The sequence below is a fragment of the Vipera ursinii genome (assembly GCF_947247035.1).
Source record: "Vipera ursinii genome assembly, chromosome: 2".
NCBI classification, from domain to species: Eukaryota; Metazoa; Chordata; class Lepidosauria; order Squamata; family Viperidae; genus Vipera; species Vipera ursinii.
Window position 1 is genome coordinate 145,960,364 of NC_139513.1, and position 20,146 is coordinate 145,980,509.

At 42.0% G+C, this 20,146-nt stretch overlaps 1 protein-coding gene across 1 annotated transcript in view; it reads right to left on the reverse strand.

Moving 5' to 3' along the window:
• Window positions 1–2,124: 2,124 nt before the first annotated feature.
• Window positions 2,125–20,146, reverse strand: part of ADCY6 (adenylate cyclase 6) — a 70,783-nt gene continuing 52,761 nt past the window's right edge. Inside the window, exons 11-23 of the mRNA XM_083352429.1 lie at window positions 19,240–19,265; window positions 18,678–18,825; window positions 18,479–18,576; window positions 16,761–16,848; window positions 15,931–16,047; window positions 14,150–14,311; window positions 13,282–13,457; window positions 10,820–10,846; window positions 9,210–9,342; window positions 6,988–7,251; window positions 5,710–5,914; window positions 5,485–5,609; window positions 2,125–4,877 (exon numbers count right to left, since the gene is read on the reverse strand). Coding sequence (XP_083208555.1) covers window positions 4,752–4,877; window positions 5,485–5,609; window positions 5,710–5,914; window positions 6,988–7,251; window positions 9,210–9,342; window positions 10,820–10,846; window positions 13,282–13,457; window positions 14,150–14,311; window positions 15,931–16,047; window positions 16,761–16,848; window positions 18,479–18,576; window positions 18,678–18,825; window positions 19,240–19,265 — 1,695 coding nt within the window. The 3' untranslated portion in view covers window positions 2,125–4,751. The remainder of the gene's footprint in view (window positions 4,878–5,484; window positions 5,610–5,709; window positions 5,915–6,987; window positions 7,252–9,209; window positions 9,343–10,819; window positions 10,847–13,281; window positions 13,458–14,149; window positions 14,312–15,930; window positions 16,048–16,760; window positions 16,849–18,478; window positions 18,577–18,677; window positions 18,826–19,239; window positions 19,266–20,146) is intronic.

Below are 20,146 nucleotides of genomic sequence, written 5' to 3' on the forward strand. Positions count from 1 at the left end.
TATACCCCATTGTTAATAATCAAGCATTAATTGTAATGTTTTAAAGGTTAATAAGTTATAAAATGGAAAATTATGTTCTGTGAATAGTCAGGATTTTAAAGAATCCTTGCTGTTGCTGCAGCTGCAGTCAGTTTTTGAAAGTCTTCACTATTGTCATAAAATATCATTCTACAGCTTAATCACAATGGCTGTATTTACACTGAGCACAACCAAGGTGGGTAAAGATGTAACAGGTGCAGTTGCACTTTAAGCTTTGCTCATTTTAACCTTAATTTTGAGGCTCAATATTGGAAGATATAAAGTTTGAGGATATATCATCATGGAGAAAATCTATGTTGCTGCTAAGAGTCAACAGCAATTTGATAATAATAATAATAATAATAATAATAATAATAAACCTTTATTGTCAAAGTACAACATGTGTACATTGAGATTAGCTGAGCCTCCCCCCCCCTGCTCTCTCCCCCCAACACACAGTGACAACAAACCCTCCATCCTACCACACCATGTGAACCAACTACACCACACACCGGCCTCCCAAGTCAATTCTGCATAAGATTATGTCTCATTTAAAAGCCTAATAGCCAACAGATAAAAGCTATTTTTCAGCCTTTTGGTACGGCTGGCTATATTCCTATATCACATAATCAAGTTTTGTGACAGCATGTGGTGCTAACCTAACCCAATTGGTTAATAATCCAGTGTACCGCGAGGGCTAATTCAATAACTAAGGTAGGTGTGTGGTGCAAACATATCCCATGGATGGTAATGGGTGAAAGGCTTATGTATGAATGCAATATGTGGTTAGGGATTGAGTTCCTGTATGTCTCCAAGTAGGATATATGTGAAAAACAAGAAACCAGGTGTGGATGGGATCACATATTAAATTAAATCTTAACTTCCTTAATCAGTTTTTGAATAAACTAAAATTGTCTGGCTTCACATATAGCACTAAGTCTTAAATTACAGATTGCAAGCCAAAAATACCCTTGGTTCACAAACATGTTCAGCTAAAAGTTAACAAGTCACTCTAGGTCTTAGCATGAAGCTAGTGTGTACATCTGAGATAATGTGATGGAGGTCACATGTCTAACATACCTTCCTGCTTTGGTGAGCTTCTTCTCCATACAGGACCAGTTAATTCAGCCTTTGATGTCAGCAAAGATTGAAAGCCAGCTGTTCCAATTAGCAAATTATCACAAACTATTTAATTTTTCACCTGTACTCACTGTTAAATAACTGCCTTAAAGCGTATTAATTGTATAACATGATATGAATTAATAATATTAGCTTTGATAAGATGTTCATTTTTGAGAGGGGTTTTTTTGCCGTTCATTTTATTTTTTTTGAATTGTTTGCATCTGAAATACAGCTGTAAAAGAGAAACCATACAGTAGTGGCCAAAATTGTGGAAACCATTTGGGAAAAGTGTATTTTTGAGGTTTGATGGCTAATAACACCACTTTTTTGGGGAGAGTAGTACCATAAAATTATATATCAATGGAAAGATAATTTAATCAAGAATGTAATGCAACATAAGTTTTTTCAATTATCTGTACTGTATTCTATGAAAAGTTATAGCCAAATAACCAGAAAAAGGAAGCACAACTTGGTTAGGTTGATATCAGGTAGCTTTCCTTCATCTGATTGTAGCCAATGAGCATGAGCATGAGAGAGCCAATCAGGTGTCATCTTGTTTCGGCAATGAGCCAATCAGATCACAGTAGGATTCAGTATTGATGTCATGTATTTGACCATGGGGCTGCTGCACCAGTTGTGTGAAAAAGTCGTGAATCGCTTTTTTCAGTAATGTAACTTTGGTCACTAAATAAGTGGTTGCAGGTTGAAGAACTACCTGTAGCCTCATTATGTTCAATGTACTTTCTCACACAGAGGCAGACATGGCCTTTCAACTTGGGGCTTCCTAATTGTATGATGAAACCAATAACAGTACGCAATGATGCCTGTCCAATTAAACCATATAATGTTTAACGCTGCCATCGCCTTGCTCATAATTTCATTCTTGGGCGAGTGTATATTGTGTGTGCATAGGACAGAGGGAATCAAGAGATGATGGATAAGTAGACACTGAAATTCACTACACAGAATAAAAATGAAACAGCATAATAGAAAGTGCTTTAATATATAATTTATATATAATTTATATATACACACACACGTGTGTGTATGTATGTATGTATGTGTGTATATATATATATATACACACATATACACATACACACACAAACAAAAGTACCAAATAAATGCCGTAATCACCTACTCCACTTATTTTTCTCTCCTTGGAACAAAGCTGAGCTATTTTAGCATCAGCTCTAAATGGAGTAAGCAGACATGGGCAAGATGGTTTTTTACACCAATCACTTTTCTCCTCCTGCAGAGCCTGTCATCAAGATGGGCACTAATAACACAGAGACTATGCTGAGAGGCAACTGTCTTCCATTAAAAAAGAATTCTTTAAAAAATGTGAAGCAATTAAAGATATTTTTAAATCAGCAATTTAAAATGGTCACCATCTCTCCAGCTTGCTTTTAAAAAAACTCTTCATATCAATTCCCCCACCTCCTCTGCTTTAGAGAAACAAAACTATTTATCTTACCACCCCATTGCTTGGATGTTCTATTACCTGCCACTTCTGATCAAAGAATTGACACCCCACCACACACACACACACCATTGGTTTAAACGTGTCCCAGTTGATGGGGGGGATGGTCAGGTGGGGAGGGAAGCTGCAATGTGCCAATTGTAGACTCAGCAGAGGCAAGAACAAAGCAACATTAGCAGAGTCCATCTGTAAAAATATGCTTGCAGCCATTAAAATCCAGAGCTGATATAAGAGTTCCTTCAGGCAGAATCAAAAGCAAGTTACCATAGTCTCTTCAGGGAAAAAAGAAAGTTGCAGGCACCATGGAGATTACAATCATACCCTCTCCATAAAGGAGAAAACAAAGGCAAAAAATAAAGCCACAGAACTGAAGCAGGCTTCATGTCTTCATCATCCGGCAAGTCTCCTTCCCTCTATTGGAGTTGATTCAATAATCAGTAGAAGAAATATTTTTAGAATTGAGATTCATGCAGTACCAAGTTCCACTAAGTGCAGAATTTCCATCTCTGGATGGAACCCTTTTTATCGTGTGCGCTTGCCCTTCCCCAAACAGTACAAACATTTTTATTTTTTATTATTTTTACTGCAATACTCAAGCTTAGTTTCTCCTATCTTCAAGCAATCCTTGGACAGAGAGAACCTCAGGGCCCATCCACATTCTCCCCAGTTTACACTAGTGCAGGGGTAGGCAACCTTGGCTCTTTTATGACTCGTGGACTTCAGCTCCCAGAATTCCTGAGCCAGCATGACTCAGCTTGGAAACCTCTCCCTTTTCCCTCAGCATGGCTGGCTCAGGAATTCTGGGAGTTGAAGTCCATGAGTCATAAAAGAGCCAAGGTTGCCTACCCCTACACTAGTGTGTAACATTGGCTCTTGTTGCTGATTTGTAGCCCCTTTCCTCTTCCCTCCTCTTCCAAGGTTAGGAAGGCCAATTCAAGAATTCGTGACACCTCAGTCCTGGACCACTCAATGCAATTCCTTTCCCCAACCTAATCAACCTATAAAAAGAATGACAGGAAGACCATCAGATAGGGAAATCTGAAGAAAATTGTAGGTGGATGGGAAACAGCTGTAACAGCTGTAACAAAAGGCCCACATGGAAAGAACAGGCCCTTCACATTTAGGAGCTAACAATTGCCATTTCTTTTCTTTCGGGGACTTCCTGCAGAAAGTGAAAGAGGTAAACCTATCAAACCACTTCCTCCAGTCATAGGTCAATCTCCTCCCTTTGCTCTTCCATACAGTGGGGCGGTGTCATTCTCTGCCTATTTTGGAAAGGCAGGGCAGGGGGAGAAAAGAAGCTGCATCACCCCCACACCTTTTCTTTGGTATCAAAAGCCAGAGTCCCAAGCTCTCTTTTCTGAAGCACCTCAAACCTCATCATTCTTTCCTCACGTTCCAGTCACAGCAGTTTGGCAAAAAAAAAAAAAGAGAACTGTACCCTTCCCTCCCCAAACGATCACCCCTTCCCAAGAAATACACATTCCTGAACTTCACAGTGACAAACGTGTGTGCACGTGTGTGCAAAAAAAACAAAAAAAAAACAGACGAAGCAGGTGTTGCTGTGAGAGATGCCACAATTCAATAGGCATTTGAGGCAAGCAGTGTTGATGATCTTCCCAAAGTGGCAAATGCCACCGCAAGAGAAATACAGCCTCTTCTCAAGAGCTTCCATGTAACCCTGGGAAGAGGTGAGTGGGAGGAACAGCCCTCTTCAGAATTAAAGTGAAAATATCAGCTTTCTGGATCCAGAGATTTATAAATCGGTGTGATTTTTAACCACTGCTATAGCTTTCCCTCACCAGGTTGTTTGGTCAATGCTAGAAGAGGAGCATGTTGTACAAGAACAAGTTTGTTTTCCTGATGCCAAAGAAAGGGCCCAGCAGTGGGAGGGGCACTCCAAGTTAGGCTTTGCTCCCAATAAATAAAAAAACCAAGTCTCTTAAGGGGCAGAGTCATAACACCCATCTTCTCTTTGTCAATACCATCGAGGATGCCATGATAGAAATAGTTAAGTTTTCTCCTTTCTAGAAGTTTGGTTCTAAAATTCAGATCAAACAGAGAGAACCAATCAACCCCATGCTGTTTAAGCCCAGCTTAAAAGTTTCCTTGGTTTCAAAGGTTCTTGCTAACTGGTAGGGCCTCCATTCAAAAAATAGGTGGTCATCTCGCCTTTGCCCTTCACTTTGACAACTCCACGGCACTCCAGCTGATAACCTTTGGCAGCTAATACCTGATAGAGGTCAGTTGTCACCTAGGGGAAAAAAGCAGGGAGAAAAATACCAATTAATCAGCCAAAGAAATGTGCACGCTTAGGCTATCAACATTTCTACTGGTACCTCTTCACCATGTGGCTGGTGTTCTTAGAACACATGGCTAAATTCACATAGCCACGAACTTACAAATCCATTATTATAAGATATAGCCAAAGCCGCAAAACTCAAAGAACTTTCATCTTAATCCAATCTAAAACTATATAGATAACTGCCTCCTGTCACTGGCTTTCTAAATTCAGATGAGTATTTTCCTGGGACCACACAGCTATCATGTGAGCCCAGGGAGAAACAGTTGCTGATTTATATAGTAATGGCCTCAAAGTCAAATCCAAATAGAGCACATTTATTTTTATCTTCAAAGAAATTTCCGGTCCAGGTAAAAGATATTCTCTATTCTCAAATATAAAATCAATGTGATGCTCCACTCTTTGCAAAACCCCATCCTATGTTTCAAATTAAAGGTAGGTTCTAATTAGTGTGAGTTTGAACAATGTGATATTCAATTTAGCGCAAACGTGTATTTTAAGGTTAAGTAGTGATCATTTTATTCATGATGGGAAACGGTCACCCCGTAACTGGTCTCACCTGAATGCGGTCAGGGACACCAGTGCTATCCATACGGCTGGAAACATTTACAGTGTTGCCCCAGATATCATACTGTGGCTTTCGGGCTCCAATCACACCAGCCACTACTGGACCAATGTTTAGTCCTAGAAGGGAGGAAAGAATGTCAAAAGTCACGATTAAACATCAACTTACATACTTTGAAACCTCTCTTTCCCCCCTTGCTACTTCCAAGACTTTACTGACCAATTTTCATTTGAAAATTATTGAAAGAGTGTTCATTGATATATTTCATCTGCTCCATGAGCCTCATGGCATAGTCGGCCAGTGCAGTGATGTGAGAGCGCCCCTCTCGGTCATAGGTGCTATCATTTAGCCCTGATGCTGCCATGTAAGTACTTCCAATTGTCTTGATCTTCTCCAGCTGCCTGAATGGTTCGTCACTGATGATCTACAGACAGGAGCAAGGTTTTATATTACCATTTAAAATATTCCCAGATAGGCAGAAACTTGGCCCTGCTCCTAAAATTGTTTCTTACGCTTTTGATACAGGGTCAACAAGACAGGGTAAACTGCATAAATGTGCTACAAATGTGCTTTCTTCTTAGCCTTGGACACCTCTGTTGTGATGTTGTGGGGAGGCACTGCTACAATCGATGGCTAGTGCCTGCCAGCAGTCTTCCCTTTTGAAACTCCTGGATGGTTAGACCTCCTACACACCACCTGGGCTATCGGCAGTGCATAATGCTGAAGGTTATCTGCCAATATGATCCCAAGTTGTTCAGGGCTAAAATCAAGACCTGACTGATCCTGTCAGGAGTAATGGTGGTGCGGTGGTGGTGGTGGTGGTGCGGTAATTAGAATGCAGTATTTCAGGCTAACTCACTGTTCACTGCCAGGAGTTCGATCCTCACCGGCTCAAGGTTGACATCCTTCTGAAGTTGGTAAAATGAGGACCCAGATTGTTGGGGGCATCATGCTGACTCTGTAAACCACTTAGAGAGGGCTATGAAGCACTCTGGACCAGTATATGAGTCTAAGTGCTATTGCTATTGCTATTGCTGTCACAATAGCCTAGAACATGGGTCGGCAACCCGCAGCTCTGGAGCCACATGCAGCTGTTTCAGCCTTCTGCGGCTCCGAGTCGTCCTCCGCCATTTGCAGAGAAAGAGACAGAGACAGCGAGAGGCACTTGCGCCAGCTTTCACCTAGCAGGTTTCTACATTGTAAAGAGCAGATAGTATTATAGAGGCAAATGACCCATACCATATTATAACATGATCTTTCTATTTTCCCTTCAATGCTATCTAAGGTAGAGTAGGCACTGGGCTCTCCAGCTGTTGTTGGGCTGTAATTCTGTAATTCTTCACCCATTTTGCCACACTGCTTAGAGCTAATGGGAATTGTAGTCCAGCAACACCTGGAGGGCCGTGTCATGCCACTTCCTGAAAAACTCAAGACATTTTACCCCACTGAGTTCTAGTGCCTTCCATTTTTCAATCTTCTAAAAAAATGCATACTCACCTCGTCAAAGTCAGCAATGATCTCGTTGAGCAACCGAAGGCATTCAACACCCTCATTGTTGGCTTCCAGCTCCACGTAGAACTCAGAGAAATTGCTGATCGAGGCAAACATGACAGCCACACACTCACACGACTGGTGGTACAGCTCATCATTGAGGCGTTCCCGGGCCAGAAAGTGAGCTGCCACATCTTTGGGCAAGATGTTGTGTAACAACCGACGATTATAGGCCTGCAGCTCTTCCATCTCTTCCTTTTCACTTGTAGCCTGGGAGAAATCAAGTCATTACTTATGCAGAGTTAAACAGAAGGAAATCTTAACCTATGAATAGATCTCTCGGGGTGACTTACAATGGATCAACAAAAGTTCTTGATTCTTGCAGTCACAAACTGAAAACTATCCTTTTGCAGAAGTAAAATCGCTGGCTGGATAGGCTAAACTGGATTTCGGTACATTTCTTGCTTCATTTAATTTTAGTATTCATTTTTTTTAAATCTAAAGATACTGTATGTACTCTGTGTACCCTGGATTATACAAGGTTTGTAATTTATTCATGTTCAATACATTCAAGATTAATAGGAGCTACAGTCCCATTTTGCAGAAGGCTCAAACATTAAGAAAAAGTTGAATTCTGTAGTATATAAAAATTCTGTATGTGTAGGTGGTTTACATATGTATTTGCGTTGCATCTGTTTCCTCTGAAACAATTTAAGTTAATAAGATAAATTGGTTTTCCCCAATCTGACAGTCTCTGTCACCTCACATATCATAGTTATTGTCCATATTAGTTGAGAATAATGAGAATTGTAATACAGTATTTCACATATTCATTTTGTTCTGGCATATCCATTCAATTTTTAATAGATGGTCATGATCTTTTGATTCTCTAGCAATTTAGAAATTAATATAGGGACATATTATTCTGTATGCATATTATTCTATATTTGGTGTATTCTTGGAATCTTAAAAAAATTGACAAAATTTTTTGAAGGGACAGTTATCTTTCACTTATACAGGTAGTCTTTGAGTTACAACCACAATTTTGATCAGGATTTCCATTGCTAAACAAGGCGGTTGATAAGTGAGTTGTGCCGACTTTTACAACCTGTTTTGTTACAGTTGTTAAGCAAATTCCTGAAGTGAAGCGAACGATGCAGTTGTTAACTGAATCTGACTTCTCCCATTGACTTTGTTTGTTGGAAGGTTGCTGGCAAGGTTGCTGGGATGCTGCAACGGTCATAAATACATGCCAGTTGCCAAGCGCCTCAATTTGGATCACATGATTGTGTGGCTCCTGTGATGGGCGTTAAGTGTGAGGACCAGTTGTAACTCATTTTTTCAGGGCTGTTGAAACTTTTAAAGGTCGCTAAATGAATGGTTGTATGTCAACAACTACCTGTAGTACGATCTGAATCAGTTATCTCCATGTCCATAGGTCAACAAGAGTTGTTGTTTTTTAGGGGGCCAGGAGTCTTGAATGGTAGGCTACTGAAAAATTTTAACTGCATTTGTTATAGATTTTAAGCCTTCCATTAAGCAGATATCAACCAAAATCAACGTATCTTATTTTACTTATACAGTAAGAAAGGAATATATTCCACAACTGGGTGATACTTGAGGAGTTAAAGTTTCTGTCTCACCACGCTTCGGTCAAATTTTTTAAGACCACAATTCTTCAAAGACCTTATATCTCAGCTGGTATCTACAGGGTTGGATGTTATGCAACAGTGGGCCACAACCTTTCCAGCTCTCAGTCTGGTGGGGGGCAGAAGCAGCCATGGCAATGGGGTGGAAAGAGGGGCGTAAGGGCACCCACCACTTTCACAAATGCAGCAGAGCACACAAGCACACATGCCCCACCCCCGCTTGCACAAATAGAGTTTTGTGTGTTCATCCGCTAGCCCTCCACTTATGCAGCCCGGTTCCAATGGATTGCAGCCTGCAGCTTGGGGGTTGGGGACTCTCGTTGTATAGCTACATCATTAAGAGCTTGTATGGCAAAGTATAGGCAATAGGATCTGAGAAGATGGACTGGCAGCTAACCTTCTCCCTGCCTACTGCTGATAAAAATTCTAAGGCTCTTTCCAGTCTAGACCCTGACAAAGAGAAGAAGGAATGTTAAAGAGCTGGACAAAAGGTAAGAGCCAATCGCAAATCTGGGTATTCACCAATACTACAAACACTCTTGCAAGTTATTTTGAGAATCTCTATTTTGTCTCCAGTACCTGTTGCTTCCATAGAAAATCAAGGCGTGCTGTTGATTCGACTTGCTGGGCATGAAGATAGAGGGCCAAAGCAAAAAGTAACAGGATAACAGGTGTCATGTACTGCAGAGGCACTTTTTTCACTGAAAAATTACTAAAATAAATTGGGGGAGGCAGAAAAAAAGAGAGTAAAGAAAGAGCACAAAGTAGTAACTTTTTACTTCTCGTGAGCCTAACATCTCAGAGCTTTACCCCATGATCTTTGCCTCTCCAATTCAATCAGCATTCCTAATTATGCTGTTGCCAGCTGGCCTTAGATGCTATATTGTTTGTTGTGGGATACACAGTGACAGTAAAGATATTCTATTCTATTCTATATTCTAGCCCTTCCCAACCTGATGTAGTCCAGACTGGTTAGGAACTGGAAGATATAGAATCCCCAACCAGACCACGTTTTAGTCCAAACAAACCTAGGAGGTTTCAGTCCAAACAAATCTAAGATGGGGAAAGCAGCCATATGCACAAAGGCAGGAGGTGCCTTGGAAGAATAAAAATAAACAAACAGTAATGTGAATCTTGAAAGACCTCCACTGGTTTTCAGTTGCTCATAAGGTACCATTAAAGGTCAACCTTTAAAGCCTTAAATGGCTTACAGCCCAGCTGTCTAAGGCAGGGGTCCTCAACCTTGGCAACTTTAAGACTTGTGACTTCAACTCCCAGAATTCCTCAGCCAGCTTTGCTGGGAGTTGAAGTCCACAAGTCTTAAAGTTGCCAAGGTTGAGGACCCCTGGTCTAAGGGACTGCTTCTCCTAAAGCCAATCTGTGTAGTTATTTAGTCATCAGGAGTGGCCATCTTGAAGACATCTACTTGTCAGAAGCTTATCTTTCTATTAGATGGAGAGGTCTTTCTCCTGCATGGCTCCCAACCATGAAGGGTGCTCCCTTGGGAACTATGTTGGGTCCCCATCTTTCTCAGACTTAAATATTTTTTCCAGGCTTTAATTACAACAACAACAACAACAACAACAACAACAACAACAACAACAATAATAATAATATCAACTTTTTGTATCTTTTTAGCCATGTTTGAGAGTTCCCCAGAGCAGAAAGGTAAGATTGGGTCAACCAAATCATCATCATCATCATCATCATCATCATCATCATCATCATCATCTATTTTCTAAACCTTTAATTGTCATTCCTCATTTAAAATAATTCCAAAGTTAGTGCACAACTGCAGTTGTTTACTGTGGTCCCTTGATACAGTTTGCTTTTCTCTCTTCTGTTATATTAAGTCCCTCCAGGCACTCCATTCATTTTAAATTTAGATTGCAAGATCCTCTGGATATGTACTTATCTTGTCCTTCTGCTCCTTAAACAATATCAATTTTGTATTGTAGTAGAAACCCAAAGCTAGGATGAGCAAAAACAAGGGGAATAGGCAAAATATCTTTTCAGTTCCACAGTTCAGGGGACTAATGCTTTTTTTTGTCCTAAGAGCATTACCATTCAAACACATTTTGCCAAATTTTGGTGATACTTTCACAAGCTTCTGAAACTTCTCTACACAACTCTTGTCTCCCTGCCATCAATCCTCCCTCTCATTTAAACCACACCCAATTCCTACTCACCAGGGCTGAGTCTCATTGAAGGCTGGCCTGTTTTGGAGAGGAGAAAAAAAAGGCATTTTTAGAAATAGTCCTTATTGAAGTCTGAATTATTCTGGTCTCTTTTCCTTCATTTAATACAAGGGTCTCAAAACTTGGCAACTTTTAAGACTTGTGGACCTCAATTCCCAGAATTCCCCCTGCCAGCCATACTTGAAGTTGAAGTCCATAAGTTTTAAAGTTGCCAAGTTTGGAGACCCCTAATAAATACTTTCAGATAACTATATGATTTTGAAGGTTCACCGAGAACAAGGCTCAGAAGAACGAGATTGGCTTCTGAATGCCAATATTCTAATTCCAACCTGGCTTCTCTTCCACAATCCCAATCTTCCACAATCCCACCGTTCTGTCTCTTGGGCAGCCAGCAGCATTTCACAGATTTGCCACATTAGTTTTCCCTCCCTCCACAACTTCATCTATTGAATGCTTTCGCTTTATATGTGAGGTTATATAAATATTTCAAAAGATTCCACCCATTTAATTTAAATAATTAAATAAAAATCATAAAAAATTGGAGGTCAGCGGGTGCCATCTACTGTTGCAAAAACCACAGTTGTAATCTCCTATCCAGAGAAAATCCTAACTTAAGGAGAAAAGAGATTTGTAATTTTTTCGCTGTTTTCTTCTCCTCTTTCCAGTGGGCAAAAAAAAATCAAGGATATGCATGTGGGCAGGAAGGGTAAATCCCTCCCTCTGTATTTGTGTGTGTGTGTTTGTGCGTGTGTGTATTCAGTCCAAAGGAATAAGCATTCATATATGGAGCAGCATTTGTAATACACTGGAGAAAGTTTGTACAAATGTGCCTTTTGGGCCTTCAACTACCCAGAGGCTACCCAGAGGCTGTTTTTCAGGATGCTATCTATTTCTCTCTATTTGTCCCTGGGGTCTAGGATTTTCAGAAAATCTGGCTGGGTTTGCTCAACATGCTAACTGGGCCAAAGACAGAGTAAACATGTTGTGTGAACACCATAATCCAGGAAAAGTGGGGCGGCTAGAAAGGTGAATCAATCTTCTAGGGAAAAAAGTTGGTTAGGGAGCACCTGAAGAAGACAGAACTCACTGGCAGAATGTTGGCAGCCACAAAACACAGCCCTTAACACTGAATGATTGATGGATTGCTCCACCCGCCTACTACTGGTTGCCTGGCCAATCAAGAAGTGCTATTCATTGCCAATACAATGCTCTTCTTAAAGAACATCAGGCACTCACAGGAGGAAGTAGGCAGCAGCTCATGGATGGTTTTTCAGCCAGTTTGATGTGTTGCCAGATCTATTGGTAAGGGGCTATCACTACATCACTGGACTGAAGAAACAAACTAAATAAAAGGTTGTACATTAAGCCTTAGATAGGCTCAATGCTGGTAGATAGGTAGTTAGTTCAAGAAGCCAAAAATCTCATACCTTTTGGGGGCATAATTACATTATTGTCCTCCCACAGTAGCTCTGGGTGTTAGAACTAGTAGCAATCCCATAGTAGCTCTGGGTGTTAGAACTAGTGGCAATAACATCATTTCCCTGCATTTGAGAAAATACTGTAAAAAGATGGTGCTATATTATCTTTACCACTAGTACTAACACTTTTGTAATAATTTCCAATGCTAGATTCAAGGTGGCACAGAGATGTCAAATCTGATGATGGAACAGGTGGTCCTTGGTTAACAACCACTTATTCAGTGACCATTCAAAGGCAGAACGGCATTGAATGAGTGATAGTTATGACCGGTCCTCAAAGTTCTGGCCATTCCAGAACCCCTGCAGTCATGTGATCATGATCTTTGGCAACTAGCTCACACGACAGTTGTATCATCCTGCAATCACATGATTGCATTTTGCAAATGTCCCTGCTGGTTTTCCACAAGCAAAGTCAATGGAGAAGTTGGCAAGAAAGGTCACAAGTTGCTCAGGTAAGTCTCTCCCCACCTGTGCACCCTCCCCAGCTTCTCTGTGTTCACAATGCATCTCCTTGGCCAATTGTGCACTTTCCCCCACCTAGCAGCAAGCACCCAAGCCCCACTGTGCTCGCACCCTGCCTCATGCATCCAGGAACAGCCACCTCTGGTTGCACCATATTTACACTGTACATCGCCCACTACTCCGACACCTTCCCTCTCCCAGCAACCATTTATCTGCCTGCTACCCTTTTGAAAACCACTTGGGATTTGCTTTGGCTGTGGAAGCTGGCAGAAAGGTGCAAGGTGGTCCTTGCTTGATGACCGGTAAACTTCACTTCATGACAGCAATAGGGAGTGCAGGGATTGCCGTTGTTAAGTGATGTGAGCACATGACATTGTACTTTACAATTGTATTACTTAGCAACAGAAATCCCAATCCCAATTTTGGTCATAACTCTATAGAAGAATTGGGGAACCACCTCACCCACCCCAAGAGACTGAGATTATTCCCACCCCTGGAGAGAGAAATTCTTACAGAGCATTAGTAGCCACCAGCAAGTCATAGTTGTCAAACAGCACGCCCTGCGGGCCCTCAGCCAGTACCAAGTATACCACCTCCATCACCACCAGCAGTGCCAGCTTCCTAAGGCTACTGATGTGCAGGAAGATGGAAGAGGCCAGCAGACTCAGCAACACCGAGTAAGTGAAGTACTAAAAGAAAGAAAGGATAGAGATTTGTAAGGACTCCCCTTACAAATCCAGATGGGTTCCCAGAAGTTCACCATTACTCCCTCAAGGCATTGCAAACCCTGTTTTCTCCCCTGAAATGAGATGTGCTAACACAGGGGTGTCAAACTGCTGGCCTGCGGGCCAGATGCATCATACCAAAGCCGCGCCCACCCCATTGCCGGCAATGCAAAAAGAGTTGTGATACATCACGTGACGTGGCAAGTTTGACACCCATGGGCTAACAGCTAATCACAATGGATGTTACAAGCCTCCTCCTTCAGTATCAGAGGCACAAGGCTATAAGCATCATGCTGCTGGGGGGAATTGGCTCTCTGATTCCAGCATAGTCAGCCAAACGATGGATATAGACTTTTACTATTTAGCAAGAGTTCAGTTCTTCTCATCTCATCCAGCAGGCTTCTTACCTCTTACTCTCTTCCTGCTTCCACCAACACATTTCCCCATTCCAAACTCAAGCAAACTCCATGGCCAAGAGAGGCCAGTCCACCTATCGAGGTACTTCTGGGAGGGCAAAATGGAGTGGAGGAGGAGGAAGGAGACAACCCTTCAGAAAGAAATGCTCCATGCCCCCCTGCGCACAAAGCTTGACATCCATCCTCATGCCCTACCCAAACCCCATTTTTCCATCCCAAAGCCTTCTCTGACCCACATACCTCAGGGAAACTGCAGGTCAAGTCATCCTTCCCTTGGCAGGGCGGAGTGTCTGATGCCAAGGTATAATTGAAAGCATGGAGATAACAGGGATCTACTGTAGCTGGAGTAACGTTGAAGAATCTAACCACACAGTCTTGGAGCCGGACCCGACTGCAAGCAAACTAAAAGGTAGGTTAATTCAGCTAAGGAATAGCTGCTCCACGGTTCTAGAACCCCCTGATCAGTGGCGGGATTCAGCCAGTTCGGCAGAACCGGTAGCTAATTTTTTGTTGCCCAGGCCCAGAATGGACTTCCGGAAGCGGCATCCACATAGAGAACCGGTTGCTCGCCTATTTGAATCCCACCACTGCCTCTGATCCCTAGTGGGACTGAGTCTATGACAGATCCCTGAGGCTCCAGGGATGCAGACAGGTGATAAAAAGCATTCCTGAGGTTTCATAGGGAATTGAACGTCAAAATGCTGCTCACGGCATCCAGAGGCCTTTCCTCAGCTTTCCCTTGCCATTTGGGAATTCTGACAGTTGTAATTCCAACATGTGGGGATGATACCAATTTAGGGAAATATTAATGCATACGGTTTTCCTGTTTTTTCTTCTTCTTGCCAAACAACATTTTGCATAATTTTAGAAATCTTCAGTGCAATAGTTGTTTGATCAGAAAACAGTAGCGGAGGAAGAAAAATAAAACTTCTGCATTCCCTCTGTTCAAAATCTAACAGAGTGGAATATGCTAAGTCCTAACAGTGCTAAGTCCTAGTAGAGTCTACTTGAGGTGATATACAATATCAGCTAACTGTGGTTTGTAAAGCATGGTTTATAACTTGGCAGGTCTCTGTAGTTCACTTGTAAACTATAACATCTGGTAAATATCTCCTATAACTTGCTGTAATACACATAATCCTCGACTTACAACAGTTCATTTAGTGACCCTTCAAAGTTACAATGGCACTGAGAAAAGTGACTTATGATCATTTTTCACAGTTACAACCTTTGCAGCATCCCCATAATCACACGATCAAAATTCAGATGCTTGGCAACTGATTCATATTTATGACCATCGCTGTTTCCCAAGATCATGTGATCACCTTTTGTGACCTTCTGCAAAGCCAATGGGGAAACCATATTCACTTAACTATTGGGTTACTAACTTATCAACTGTAGTGATTCACTTAACAACTGTGGCAAGAAAGGCTGTAAAGGTAAAGGTAAAGGTTCCCCCGCACATGCGTGCTAGTCGTTTCCAACTCTAGGGGCTGGTGCTCATCTCCATTTCAAAGCCGAAGAGCCAGCAATTGTCCGAGGACGTCTCCGTGGTCATGTGGCTGGCATGACTAGACACCAAAGGCGCACGGAATGCTGTTACCTTCCCACCGTAGTGGTCCCTATTTTTCTACTTGCATTTTTACGTGCTTTCGAACTGCTAGGTTGGCAGAAGCTGGGACAAGTAACAGGCGCTCACTCTGTTACGCAGCACTCGGGATTTGACCCGCCAAACTGCCGACCATCTGATGGACAAGCTCAGCGTCCTAACCCACTGAGCCACCGCGTCCCTAGAAAGGCTGTAGAGTGGGGCAAAACTCACTTAACAAATGTCTCGCTTAATAACAGAAACCTTGGGCTCCATTGTGGTCGTAAGTCGAGGACTACCTGTATTCAGACCCTATCATTGATCATCTCTGCCTATAGCAATCTTTGTTGCCCAATTTAGTATCACCGGAACAATCTTGTGCGTTCAAGACCTTTGCCCCTCAGCCCTCCTCCAGCCTCCCTTCTTCTCATACCATGTTGACAAAGGCAGAGATGAAGACAAGCAGGATGGAGACAACGCCAGTAATGGTGCTGTTGATTCGGGATTGGATGATCTTGCAAGAAACACGCTGCAAAGCGGCAGGAAAGGGCTAGAAGGGATTGGAAAAGGTTGAATGAGTAAAGGGGTGCTGGTATTACCATTCATCGCTTCCAACTAGTTCCAACTATCCCCCTTAGCCTGATGGACTCCAGAGCCAGATAGCAGGAATCAAGTTTATGGCAGCCTTTAATCTAGAAGACTCTACAGTGGGGATTCAGGCTGTCTACTGAGAAGCTGAATTGTGCTCAGCAGACAATAATAATATAATAATGATACTGTAGACAATATTATTTTCCAATAACACTGGATAATACTACTGGAAACAACATTGGAGATGGATGAATAATCTGGTCTGATATAAGGCAACTTTCATTTTTCTATTTCCCCAATCTGGCAAAAAAAGAAGAAACTCCAAATCTTGCTTGTTTACTGGTCCAACACCAATTAGTACTTTCCTCCATCTGCAACTTGGCTGGAGCCAGTGCAAAAAGAGAAAACACTGTAATAAAACTCCATAGGTTCTGAAATGGCTTTCCAGAAGCAGGTGTTTTTCAAGCGTGTTGTGAAATCCTATGTAGTGTAATCCCAAACACACCTTAAAGGTACCCACCAGCTGGGGAAGAATGTTCCCCCTGGAAAATTATACACATCTCTCTACTCTTGATAAGAAGATGTGCCCAAGCGGAGTCCACAGCTGGTGGAAACAAAGTCAGAACGAATCAAGATTTGCTCGTTTGTGGGATTTGTGAGAGTGTAACTTACACCAAGGCAGGAATAAATGGCACACACAAAAAGAATGGAGGCCAGGATGATGAAGATACTGATGTAGGCACCAAGCATCAGAGAGGAACTACGGAAATAAGGAACAGAGTTAAGTCTGAGAAATCCGGACACTGTCATTAAATTAACCTTTTCAGTACTTGCTAGTATACAGGCCCGACTTTCCCCAACTTGAGCCCTTTAGGTATGATGGAAGACTATTCCCACTATCCCCAAGACATCCAATGTTGGCTGGGTGGTCATAACCCAACACACTTGGAAACATCGGATTATTACAGTACATTGCCCCAATCTTGCACTAGGCTGCTACAGCACTGAAGTAGGTTTTGCAGCTATGTCACAAAGCATCTGGGACTCCATCGCTTCAGAACGACTTTCACTTTGTTTTGCTCAAACATCAGCTTCAAAGCAGTTCCAAGGGAATGCACCATTCTCCTTCCCATGGTGCTGTTTCTAAATTAATCTTTCTAGTAGACGATCCCTTCATACGCCAATAATATTAAGGCAAAGCTGGAAATCCATGTAGTTAGGTGTGTGCGTGCATGGTGTGTGTGTGTGTGTGTGTGTACATACAACTTGCAATTTTTATTTGGGTGATTTTGTAGTCCTTTGGTTGAAGCAGTCCCCAAACTTATTTTGAACTTTCAGGTTCCCTGGAGCATTAGAAGTTACTTAATATTGCTTTCTGGAACAGCATATTTGTTCGTAGCACAATATGGTATACATGTGATGTGGAATTCGGGCTTTTGCATCTGTGTGTACTAAAGCACATGGCTACTTTGGCTATAAATGTCCCAAATACAGGCACTCCTCAACTTACAACCACAATTGGGACTAGAATTTGTGTTGTTATGCAAGGCAGTTGTTAAGGAAGTCGTGCCTAATTTTTCAAGTTTTTTTTTTTTTTGCCACAGTTAAGTAATCGCTGGAGTTGTTAAGTGAGTCACATCATCAATAAACAAATCCAGCTTCCCCATATTGATTTTGCTTGTTGGAAGTTGTTGGGAATGTAGCAAATAGTGATCACGTGATTCCGGGATGCTGCACCTCTCGTAAATTCATGCTGGTTGCCAAGCCCCAGAATGTTGATCATATATATGGCTATGGAGATGTTCCAATGGTCATATATGTGATGCTGGTTTTAAGTCACTTTTTTCAGTACAAGTAATCCTTGATTTACAACAGTTCATATAGTGACCGTTCAAAATTACAATAGCATTGAAAAATGTGGCTTATGACTGTTTTTCACATTTGTGACTGTTGCAGCATCCCCATAGTCATGTGATCAAAATTAAGGTGCTTAGCAACTGGCGGCTGCAGTGTCCTAAGGTCACTGACTTCTGACATGCAAAGTCAATGGGGAAGCCAGATGTGCTTAGCAGCCGTGTTACTAACGTAACAACTACAGTGATTCACTTAACAACTGTGGCAAGAGAGGTCGTACAATGAGACAAAATTAACTTACAATTGTCTCTTAGCAACCTGAGCTCAATTGTGGTCATAAGTTGAGGACTACCTGTACCGTGATAATTTTGAATGGTCCCTAGACAAACGGTTATAAGTTAAGGACTACCAATACTGGGTACACTAAGATCTTTTCATGTATGTATCTTTTCATCACGGACGTGCACATGCTTATGTATATAATATGTTTGCAGAAAGAGTACATGAGAACGTACTCTTGTACGGGTGTTACTCACTGTGGGAAGATGACTATCTGGATGCAACAAATGAAGCAGAAGACTAGCATGGTGCAAGCCACATAATTACCAAAGCGGGTATCCACCTTTTTGGAATACTATAGAATTAAAAGAGAAGAAAAAAATTACCAAGGAATTGAAGAACAGATGCCTTTGTGCCCAATTTGAAATCTCAATTCTAGACAGAGAAGGGAAATACCTTTCTCTCCAACTCAGGTTTCTGGAAAGTGAGCAGAAAACGTTTGACATGATCCTTGCGCAGCTGGTCAATGCTTCGAGCATCGATGGCCCTGCCCAAGAACTCATCAACCTCATCTTCAGGATTTAAGGCTTCCTGTGTACTTCGGCTATGGGAAAGCAAAGTTCAGGTTGGAGAGTAAAGAGACACACGAGACAATTTATTTTATTCATTTGTATTCCACTTATTATTCTTATAAATAACTCAAGGCAGCAAACATACGTAATACTCCTCTCTCCTCCTATTTTCCCCATAACAACAATCCTGTGAGGTGAGTTGAACTGAGAGAGAACGACTGATCCAAAGTCACCAGCCGACTTTCATGCCTAAGCTGAGACTAGAACTCACACTCTCCCAGTTTCTAGCCTGCCGGCTTAACCAGTAGACCAAATAATGTGACCTCTCTGCAATTGATGCCATCTTTCATATATTGCCAGAAGATAGTTTAGGGAGTCTGGCTTGAATGATCTTCTCCATCCCCACTGTCAAAATCTCAAGGAGGTTGTAAAATGAAGGCACTTACTTGTCTTTGCTGGAATCATCAATACCCTAAAAGAGAGAGAGAAAGAGAGAGGGTATCATGTTCAAGAGAACACAGTATATATTAATTTGGATACTACCCATTCCCTTTAAGGTAAATCTCAAAAACTGCAGAAAAACGTGATAATTGCAACGAATACAAGCAGTCCTCATTTAACGATGGTAATTTGGACCAGAATTTCCCCTGCTAAGTGATGTGGTCATAAAATGTGATGTTACATGACCACATCGCTTAGCAATGGCAATCCTGGCAGTTCCTGTTGCTGTTAAGCAAGAATCGTTGGTCAACAAGCAAGGACCTCCTCACAATTTCCCACCGGCTTCCCACAAACAATGTCAGTGGGAAAGGTGGCAAGAAGTTGCAAGTCCCAGGCAGCTCGCAAGCCAGGTGGGGAAGGATATTTGGGTGGGTACAGCAGCACGCGCAAGTGTTTTCAGGCCCAGGGTTGGCTGCTGCCAGGTGGGGCTGACTTACCCGAGTGACTTACAACCTTCCCTGCTGGTTTTCCCAATTGAAAGCCAGCAGGGAAGGTCGCAAATAGTGATCATGTAACTGTGGTGCCACAACTGTTGTAAGTAGAAGTCAGTTACCAAGTACCCCAATGACTGTGGGTGTGGTACAACGGCCAGAACTACAAGGACCATTCATAAGTGGTACTCATTCAGCACCGTGGCACCTTAGTGGTCAGTAAGCAAGGAGTACCTGTGTAATTTTATATGTGGTGAAAATTTGTAATAATGTGGTTACAGTATTCCTCAAATCGAGACTACAACTCTCAGTGTGCTGGTGGCTACGATACCAGGAAACCCAGAAATTATAATTCTGAGATCTTTAGAAAGCAGCAATCTTGGGAAGAGCGCTCCTGGTAAGTGTTGCCAGCAACATAGTT